The sequence below is a fragment of the Mytilus edulis genome, chromosome 9 (genome assembly GCF_963676685.1).
Source record: "Mytilus edulis chromosome 9, xbMytEdul2.2, whole genome shotgun sequence".
NCBI classification, from domain to species: Eukaryota; Metazoa; Mollusca; class Bivalvia; order Mytilida; family Mytilidae; genus Mytilus; species Mytilus edulis.
In genome coordinates this window covers 9,244,439-9,255,179 of record NC_092352.1, presented here as the reverse complement: position 1 = coordinate 9,255,179, position 10,741 = coordinate 9,244,439, and the positions used below count along the sequence as shown (strand labels likewise).

The 10,741-nt window shown below is 32.2% G+C and overlaps 1 protein-coding gene across 1 annotated transcript in view; it reads right to left on the bottom strand.

Moving 5' to 3' along the window:
* Window positions 1-2,564: 2,564 nt before the first annotated feature.
* Window positions 2,565-10,741, bottom strand: part of LOC139487604 (advillin-like) — a 28,231-nt gene continuing 20,054 nt past the window's right edge. Inside the window, exons 20-27 of the mRNA XM_071272502.1 lie at window positions 9,661-9,754; window positions 9,042-9,140; window positions 8,328-8,372; window positions 7,725-7,790; window positions 7,207-7,332; window positions 4,921-4,989; window positions 4,431-4,517; window positions 2,565-2,800 (exon numbers count right to left, since the gene is read on the bottom strand). Of these exons, the coding sequence (XP_071128603.1) occupies window positions 2,687-2,800; window positions 4,431-4,517; window positions 4,921-4,989; window positions 7,207-7,332; window positions 7,725-7,790; window positions 8,328-8,372; window positions 9,042-9,140; window positions 9,661-9,754 (700 nt within the window). The 3' untranslated portion in view covers window positions 2,565-2,686. The remainder of the gene's footprint in view (window positions 2,801-4,430; window positions 4,518-4,920; window positions 4,990-7,206; window positions 7,333-7,724; window positions 7,791-8,327; window positions 8,373-9,041; window positions 9,141-9,660; window positions 9,755-10,741) is intronic.

The window sequence follows — 10,741 nt, the reverse complement described above, 5'->3', positions numbered from 1 at the left end:
TAAAAAATATAACATCAAAACCAAATACATGAATTTGGGATAGATAAGTACCGTGACATGTCTTATAGTAATGTGAATTCACTCTCAAAAATAAGAGAAAACAAACGACACAACGGAAACACAACGTTAAAATGTAACACACACAGACACGAACTATAATATAACAATGGCCATATTCCTGACTTTGTACAGGACATTTTTAAAGGAAAAAATGTTGGATTGAACCTGGTTTTGTGGCATGTAAAACCTCCCTCTTTTATGGCCATGTGAAATATACCATTAAAATTATATGCCTTTTTGTGTTTCTTTGTTACATATGACGCGGACCTGTACTTATACATCCCGCCTTTGTGTTATTGTGTCATGGTAAATGTTTGTTTACATTTTTTTATAGTTATTAAGATTATTAACACAATATTGACTGCTGTACCCCTATATTTTACATTATTTTTATCGATTATGTCTGTTTGTTTTTTTCACACATCGTTGTAGAATTGTACGTGACTGCCATACAAGTGAGACTAGCTATACAACAAGTTTTAATCCACCATTTTCTACATTAAAAAATGCCTGTATCAAGTTGGGAATATGACAGTCGTTGTCCATTCGTTTGATGTGTTTGAGCTTTTGATTTTGCCATTTGCTTAGGGGCTTTCCGTGTTGAATTTGCTTCGGATTTCAGTATTTTGTAATTTACTTTTTTCAAGTTGTACTTCACGAATAACACGACTGGTGACTCACATCGAACTGGGTCTGTTTACTCCTCGTGAGCACCCGATGTTACTAACCGGTTTTGATGAATTTATATTGCCTAGTAATACCGATCTATTGAGTGAAGACAACTGCAACTGATTTCTATAGTTTTTGTTGTGCTGTTACATGGCTGACCCAGGTTAGGGTTGAGCGCACACAGACATGTTCGATAGTTGTCGCTTGTTCATGTGTTTCATACTTTTTTTTTCGTAAATTGTTTTGTTATGAATAAGCCATTACATTTCTTGTTTGAATTGTTTCAAATTTCCATGTGGTTGCATTTTCTAGCATCCTTTACGATTTATTGAAGGCCGGAAGGCTGCCAATAATAAATGATTACATCCACTTCATTTAAACTCTGGTGGATAATTGTCTCTTTGGCTATCACACCACATCTCCTAACTTTATTTAAAAGAGGCGTCGGCGTCATCGTCATTTAGATCGTTAGGTTTCTCGTTTGATTTTGTTTTACATTTGTCATTTCGTGATCTTTCGTAGCTTATTATGCGGTAACGGTTTTGCTCATTGTCGAAGACCAAACAGTGACATATAGTTGTTAACTTCTAAGTGATTTGATTGAGAGTTGTCTTATTGGCAATCATACCACATCTTCTTATTTTTTTATTTTTTTTTTTATTTTTTTTTTACTGTAAATATAACGGAATTAAACTGTTTTGTCCTGATAAAATTGCAAACCTCCATGATTTGATATAGAACTTCTATGGGCGTTAATCGACTGCATGTGGAGCAGGATCTGCTTACCCTTCCGGAGCACCTGAGGTCACCCCTAGTTTTTTGGTGGGGTTCGTGTTGTTTATTCTTTAGTTTTCTGTGTTGTGTCGTGTGTGCTGTTGTTTGTTTGTCCTTTTCATTTTTAGCCATGGCGTTGTCAGTTTGTTTTGGATTTATGAGTTTGACGGTCCCTTTGGTATCTTTCGTCCCTCTTTTCTAGATCAAGATAAAGCATTTACAGAAAAACTATCTTTTTTAATTTTGTATGTTACAGTTGTTATTGTCAACCTTACACTTTTACACTGAGAGCAAAAATTTCAGGCGTGACAGAGCGTACTGTGAAATCCTTCACGAGTTTATTATAATTCTGCTTCAATTTGAGAACTAAGAAAAATGAACGACAGGATCAAGTGGTATGGGATATCCCTCGGCTCCTATATATAAGTCCGATTGGTTTTTTTTTCTGCCGTTTCACTGTCCTTCTTCATACCAAATAAATGTGAACAACAACTCGACCTTTATATATTTTGAACTTGAACGCAATGGATAGCTTCAAACATCCGAAGCACATTAAAAAAAAACTTAACATGAACATCGATTTAAAAATAAACATATGTTTTCCAAAATAGTCGCGTGGTTTTACCTCATCGTCAAATAAGCTAGTTTTCAACTTAATCAGTAAACAAGTTCAATTCAACATTACATGAATTCTAGCAAGTCAACATTATAATTCATTTTTTTCTTCAGCATTCCGACAAGTTGACTCCAAATGATGATTTGATTCCATCTTGCAACACACAAGATAACTAATAAATCCATTTTTTTTGCAACAAAATAACTTTACAAGGGGTGTACGATATGCGCTTCCATAGCTTACCCTTCCAGAAAACCTGAGATCACCCCGATTTTTGGTGGTTTTTGTTGCTTAGTCTTATGATTTCTTTGTCTTTTTTCTTTTTTAGCCATGGCGCTGTCAGTTTATTTTCGATCCTTGAGTTTAAATGTCCCTCTGGTATCTTTCGTCCCTCTGGTATCTTTTTCGTCCCTCTTGTTGAATAATACTATGACAACACGGATAATCTGATATACTAGTATTGTCTTTAATCATTATAATGACATGTAATAAATTTACAAAATTAAAAATATGCAAATGTTAGATTCAAAACACATATACAACAAGTTTACCATAGTCGTAAAATTTTCAAAATAGACCAACTCTTTTCTTTAGTTCTAGTTGTTTCCATTTCGGTTTAGATGCATACATTACTTTTGACATTCCAAATATTCTGAGAAACTCATCGTCTGTTAAATACTTCTGGAAGTTGAAGCAATAGTATTAACAATAAAAGTAGTTATGATATTTTAGTTATAGTACAGATAAAAACTAATAGCAACATGATAATGATAAAATGAAATATCTCGGTGTTTTAAAAAGAATTCATTTTGATTGAATTATTTATTTTAATGCCTTAAATATGTAGAAGTTAACCTATTAAAATCGATATTCAGCATCAACATAAATGTATGTCAATACAAAATGGCATTCAGTTTCAGACATGATAGAACATGCGAACAATAAACCCAATAATCTTTCCACTAAGACTACAATTCATGTCTGCATTCATTCTCCCTCCATAATAAAATAAAAATGCACACCAAGTGTGGATTTGGATTGCTATACGACGTGTCTATGTATTTTGTGCATCAAACGTTCATGTTTTTATTGTTGATGTTTCTGTTATGGTTTCGGTTCAGTAATGTCTTATGTTTTATTTTTAGTTGTCCAAATAAATATAAAATTTTCTTTCAATACCATCATTGTCATATTCCCGAATATGACTGTGATACCGAGTATGAAGTTGCATTACTAATCGACGTGTCTCGGTATTTTGTACAATCAACATTCATGTATTTATTTTTTATGTTTCTGTTATAGTTTCTATTCGATAATCTCTTATGTCTTATCGTTTTGTAGTTGTTTCTTTATTATCCTCTTATAATTGATGCAATTCCATTGGTTTTGGTTTGTAACCCTGATTTGTTTCTCTCAATTGACTCCTAACTTTTAAACACCGGTATAATACTATTGCCTTTATTTAAACCTGATATTAAAACGTCGAGTTAATTTTTATGATTTGCTTCCGATCTTAGTCGATATTTTAGCTGTATCTGAAACCGTCAAATTAATATCTTTAGTGGTATTAAAGTTTGCATCTTCTACAATGTGGATGTTACAAACAACTCTACTATAGTATTTATCCAGTTTCAACTTCGATCATTATTCCTCATAACTTTAACGGAGAAGTTTTTTGTGTCAGTAGATATGCCACGTGACAGTGTAACGTATTTATTGACGTATGATGTGGGGGGGGGGGGGGGGGGCAGAGATCTTACTGCTGAGAAATAGAAAGAGTTGACATTGGAAAGTTGATATAATCTTCTTTCGAAAGTCGTCAATTTGGGTCATTATAAAAAAAAAAACATGATATGAAACAGACATACTAGTTTAGGAAGTATACTTTATTTCCCGTTTCCGTACTCTATTCTAAACCGTATCTCAAGATCGCTTGGATATGTTAGATACACTACAACTACAACAGTGTGAATTATTGAGTGACTAGACAAAGTGAAATTAAAACTTTGGTAGAAATATTTTGTCTTTGGAATCCTTTGTATGAATTCTGCTTCATATGAGTATAAAATCGTCGTCCAGTAATACTGACAATTCATACCCAACGGAATACCGACTGTCTCTTCATGTATCAATCCACCAAAATCAATCAAATCAAAAAGTATGTTGTCTATCAAAAAGTAGCATTTAGATGATATCCGTTTCGGTGTACGTAAATAGAATTCGTAACTAAAAAGAAATTTCAATCTACGATTCTCGTTTGTTCAATGAGAAAATAGAATTAACTTATATCTTACAATATTAAAATACCTACTTCTTTGCAAGTGGAATCGACACCTTCAGGTAATCGTTTCTGGAGAAGCTGTTCATGTGAATAATTTTGATCTAATTTCTCCAGTTCCTGTTAGTAGAAAACTTCTTAATATCTGCGATAAACACATCTTCATAGGCTTTTATTTTATGTTTATTTTTTATGTGTGCTGTCTATAATGAACATTCATCCAATGTTTTCCCTCATTCTCAAAATATTTTTTGAGCTGTCATTTTGCAGCTCGGCGTTACTGGATAAACAATGTAACACTGGACACTTTTAAAAATTGCAAATGTTTTTTTAACGAATTTAACGGTTTAACATTACCTCTCGAAAAAATAATAATTTGTTGGAATTAACTGTTTAATATCCCTTCTTTTATAGAAAGTTGTTATATGTTTGATTATGTTGGAATAAACAGTTTGAGATAACATATTGAACAGTTGTTAAATGTTTTTATTAGGTTTTGATTGAAATTACAGTTTAAGATTACCTCTTGAACAGTTGTTATTTCTTCAGTCTTGGTGTCTAAATTTATATTTTCCTTCTTGTAGATTCCCGACTAAAATAGAATTATACGAATTAGTTAACCAGTACTTTTTATAAAGGCATTTTCTTCTAATTTCCTAGCCAAAGAAGCAAAAATACCAAACTTCAAGGAAAATTCAAAACGGAGAGTCCCTAATCAAATGGCAAAATCAAAAGCTCAAACAAATCAACGAATGGAAAACAACTATCATATACTTGACTTGGTAAAGTCATTTTCTTACAGGCATTTTCTTATGTAGAACCTAGTTTTATAGTAAGCTAAACATTTTCCTTATATGACAGTCGCATTTAATTCAAATATACTGACAACGATGTGTGAACAAAACAAAGACATAATAGCTATTCTCTAAAGTCGTCCGCCTACAATTAAATCTATTTTATCTAGCCAGCCATTCAGAGAGCCATTGACGAATAACAAAAATGAGCCATCAAAACAAATAAAGGAAAACAAACTGAGAATAAGAGATGTGCTCTGTTTGTAATTAACATGCAGAAATGACCTTACTAACAGAGGTAACTATCAGTAATTGAACTTCGGAATTTCAACGAATTAAGATTATATATATCTAAAGAAAATGTAACGAAGCATCAGCATACTACTAATTCGATATAATTTCTTTGGGAATGGGAGAGAAGATAAAACCATGTAGAGTACACAACAATTCATTGAAGTTTTTAGTAAGACATAAATAGCAAAAATACCAAATTTTGGAGTAAATTTAAAACAAAAAGAACCTAATCATAAGCCAAAACACATCAAACGAATAAATACCAACTGTCATATTTCTAACTTTTTACACACATTTTATTACGTAGAAAATGGAGAATTTAATCCTGTTTTATAGCTTTTTAAAACTCTCATTTGTGGTAGCAATACACAGTTAGAAGTTTAGTTTCGCATTATGGTCATGGGGTACTTTTTAAATATGAAAGTTTTTGTACAATAAAATTGAAATTTAGATAATTGAAGATTAATATTGCCTTCTTTGTGGGTTTATATGAACATTTAGATTGTTTTTAGCATGTTTGATAGGCCATTTATGTGTTTGACAGTTTCCTATCCGTACCGCCCATAGGTCCATACATTATTGTACTGTTTATCAACAAAGATTTTGCGCTCGATCTTTTCAATTCAATTTTATGGAAAACGAACAGAAATGCATATGATTTTTTTAGACCACTTGATAGATATAAACCTATGGTTTCAGGAAAGGTATCACTGTAATTGATTGAAATTTTCCTTTGGACCAAATTTTGGAGACTTTTGTGACATGTTCAACCCCCTTTTTTTGCAATATTTTAAAGATTGTTGCCATGGTTACACCCAAAATGGATTATATTTCACCATTATGACCCTTAGAAATAAAATCTATGGAAGATTCTATTTCTATAAATATATAAAATTGAGAATGGAAATTGGGAATGTTCCAAAGAGACAACAACCCGACCATAGAGCAGACAACAGCAGAAGGTCACCAACAGGTCTTCAATGCAACCAGAAATTCTCGCACCCAGAGGCGTCCTTCAGCTGGCCCCTAAACAAATATATACTGGTTCAGTGATAATGAACATCATACTAAACTCCATATTGTACACAAGAAACTAAAAGTTAAAATGATACAAGACTAACAAAGGCCAGAGGCTCCTGACTTGGGACAGGCGCAAAAATGCGGCGGTGTTAAACATGTTTGTGAGATCTCAACCCCCCCCCCCCTTTACCTCTAGCCAATGCAGAAAAGTAAACGCATAACAATATGCGCATTAAAATTCAGTTCAAGATAAGTCGAGTCTGATGTCAGAAGATGTAACCAAAGAAAATAAACAAAATGTCAATAATACATAAATAACATCAGACTACTAGCAGTTAACTGACATGCCAGCTCCGGACCTCAAATAAACTGATTGAAAAATTATGTCTTCATCACATGAATATCAGGCACAATCCTCCCCGTAAGGGGTTTAGTATCATACCATCATAACATATATGAGAAGAACATAACCCGTGTCATAAATGCATAACACAAATATTAAGCCTTATTTGTTAGAAAGGAGGGGAAAGAGGGTGTTTAAAAATTATGAGTGTCAATTTAAGTTTTTTCCTAACTGTGTATTGCTACCTGGTAGGACAGTCGCATCAAATTCCAAGACCACAAACAGATACAGAATATTTATTTGATATATAAAAATGAGAATAAATTTGAATATATTTAAAACAAAATAATATTGATACCCGCCAGCAGTTGTGATCCCATCCGTGAAAATGTGAAGTGAATGTAGACGGTTCGTATCCTTGTTTAATTTGAAATAATCTAGTGTTGTCTTCTGTCCTTCCAAATGGGTCCGATGTTAAGTAATTCTGGTAAATATAAAAAACAAACTATAGCGATTAAAACAAAGTATTGAGAAAAAAAATAAAGAATAATTAACATTTCTTTTTTCGGTTTATTGTCAATATTCAAAAAAATATTTATGATAAAAGATTCGAGACAAAAAAAGTATAGACGTTTAATTTTTTTATATACATAATCACAGAATACAACAGAGAAAACCCATATGTTTTGTTATTGTAAAATACTGCAGTCATCGGAATATTTCCAATTCTGATTTTTTTATCTCAAGTTTTTTGACTTATATACCATGTCATCTTAACCAATCAAATTCAGTATACTATGAAAGTTTAATTAAAAATAATGCATGACAAAGCAACATATAGTCTATCGAAGTTGTTGTGGTATCAAGTTAACTTACAAGTGCAGTCTCTAGCGCTTTCTGGCGTTCTAGGCGATTGGCTCCTCTTCCAACCCAAACAAATATCTGAATAACAAAATAATAAACAAAACATTCTTTAAATTATGACTTTGATGGAGAGTTGTCTCATTGGCAATCATACCACATCTTCTTATATCTATTTACAAAATATTTGTCATCTTGCTGCATAGTTTTCTTTACACCTATCTACTCCTTTTGAATGCTGCACTTTGTGAGCCACTGTCTTTGTTTGTGTTCTCGGTCATATATCGCCTTGTTTGACACTGACTAGATTTTTTGGTAAATCATCAGGAATTACAACACTTCTTCAACAAATCAGAGGTTTGGGAAGTAAATGTCGGAATGTCGTAAAGGTTCAATGACATCGTGCAATTCGATTTTTTACAGTTTTAAAAATACCACTTTAATTTATAAGCAATGGGAATTGTTCTGATATAAAAGTTTACGATGTGGGTCTTTCTTTACCCTTTTTCTTTTTGATAATTATTAATATATCACAGATTATTTTTCTGAATTAAATTAATTTGTGGTATTTGTAGACTCTTCCCAAACTGCTTAAATATAAAAAAAATAAAAAAATACCTTGTCAAAAGCGTCTAACAGCATCACATCATCTTCTAACAGATCCTGAATGAATGAATAGTTTATTTTGTGTACCTCAATTATCATTAAAATATAAAATAAGTACACAATATTTTGACTAATTTTTAAAATTTTAATCGTTGAACTATTGGTCCCTTCAATAGTTTCCAACTATTGGACCTCGATGAAACTATTTGAGCGCAAGTGTCATTATATTTCGCGGAATTTTCAATGCAGCTACGTTATATGAGGATTTTAAAACGGGAGTAACGGCGTCGTGTTTTACCTATTGTATCTAGGTTTGACGTCAGTGCTTGACGTAGTCTTAGTATTTGAACATATTTATGAAGTAAACGTTATGGTTGGGTTTCTGCTTTTTATATTACGGTAGTGGATTTATCAACGCCATTTATTGTCAATTTAATGGAATTTGATGCGACTGTCATACAAGAAAAGGTTTAGCTAGCTATAAAACCAGATTCAATCCACCATTTTCTACATAAGAAAATGCATGTGCCAAGTCAGAAATACCAAGTCAGGAATATGACAGTTATCCATTCGTCTGATGTGTTTGAGCTTTAGATGTTGCTATTGGAATAGGGATTTTACGTTTTGAATTCAGTATTTTTGTGAATTTTACTTTTTATAAAAGGAAACATATGAGGATTTCAAGGAGCAATACCTTTTTGTAAATGTATGGCAACACTAGCTTACCTGTTGTGTGAAGTTTGCAATTTCTGTAACTTTGAACATGCCGGTGGTATTTGAACATGAAAATAGTCTGACGAGATTTTGGTCATTTAACTCTTTTATCTAAAGCACAAAAGACATTTATATTCAACATGCTACATATTTGTCATTCCTAAACTGAAACTTGAATCTCTTTTTTGCAAAAAATATAAGAAGAAAAAAGCCAAACTTCAAAAAACAAACACTTATCTCATTATCAATCATTCTTTTTTTTCTGTTTTCAAACTAAGTTTTACGTTGAGGGTTGAAAAAATTTATGAAAAATGAATTGCCTCTGAATAAATTGAAGATAAATAAATAGAGAATAACATCAGAACTTGTCAGTAAAAGTACATTTATCTGTAAGAGTACATTTACCACACCGTATGTAATTGCATATAACCTCCATAGGTTATCATTACAAATTCCAAGTCGACGATAACATCGGAACTATGATAAATATATCAGTTTATCTGCAATTTCATAACTTCTCAATCCTAAAAGACGCTAGAGAAAAAAACCAAGTCTTCTGATATATATTAGATACTGAACCACAGCAAACGTTTATGCGATTTATCAAGGGTTGTTATCGAAGTAGAAGTACCTTATTTCTGGTACTCTGAGCATAAAGGTCTTTTCCACCAAGTACGTCCCAAAACGCATCGGTTTCTTCACCCTCGTGTATGTTATTAATACAACTGATAAAAAAGTTACAAAATAAGTTATCATATGGCTCATATAGTATAACTCTTTGTTTTGAAAGTTTTTATACAACCCCCCCCCCCCCTTTTGAACTTATCTAAAATTTTGATTTAAGTGTTTTTTGTTATTGTTATTTTAGGTTTCTAGTTGTTTTGATGTATTAAGAATCCATTTCCGTATCGTATTATGTATATAATATATGTAAGTCAATGTATACGATATTTATAATATCTTTACGGGGTGTAATCACAAAACCCAATATAGAATTTACAGTGCGGTGTTAAACAATTAAAAAGAATTTAATGTTATTTTTTTTTTGTTGAAAAATATTATTACATCGATAAAAAATGTCGCATAATCCAATTGTAAGCTATATTTACTGCTTCCAGTCCTTACATTAATAGTATTTTTGGTATTTCAGATGACATATTAGGTGTAATCGTTCCTTCCTGGAGGTAAGTATGGTACTAGTGTTATGGTTTCACAGTTGACATTTTAAGTGTAATCGTACATTTTTGAGATAAGTATTATACAAGTGTTTTTGTTTCACAGGTGACAAATAAAGTGCATTCGAACCCTTTTTGAGATAAGTATGAGACTAGTATTATGGTATGTCAGACGAGATGTTAAGTGTTAAAGTTTTTTTTCTAGAGATCGGTATGCTACTGGTGTTATGGTTTCGAAGATGACATATTAAGTTTTATCGTTCATTTCAATAGATAATAAAATTGAGAATGAAAATGAGGAATGTAAGGAAGAGACAACAACCCGACCAAAGAGCAGACAACAGCCGAAGGCTACAAATCGGTCTTTGATGCAGCGAGACACTCCCGCACCTGAAGGAGTGCTTCAGTTGTCCCGTAAACTAAAATGTATATTAGTTCAGTGATAATGGACGTCATACTTAACTCCGAAATATACACAAGAAAACTAAAATTAAAATCATAGAAGAATAACAGAGGCCAGAGGGTCCTGACATTGGG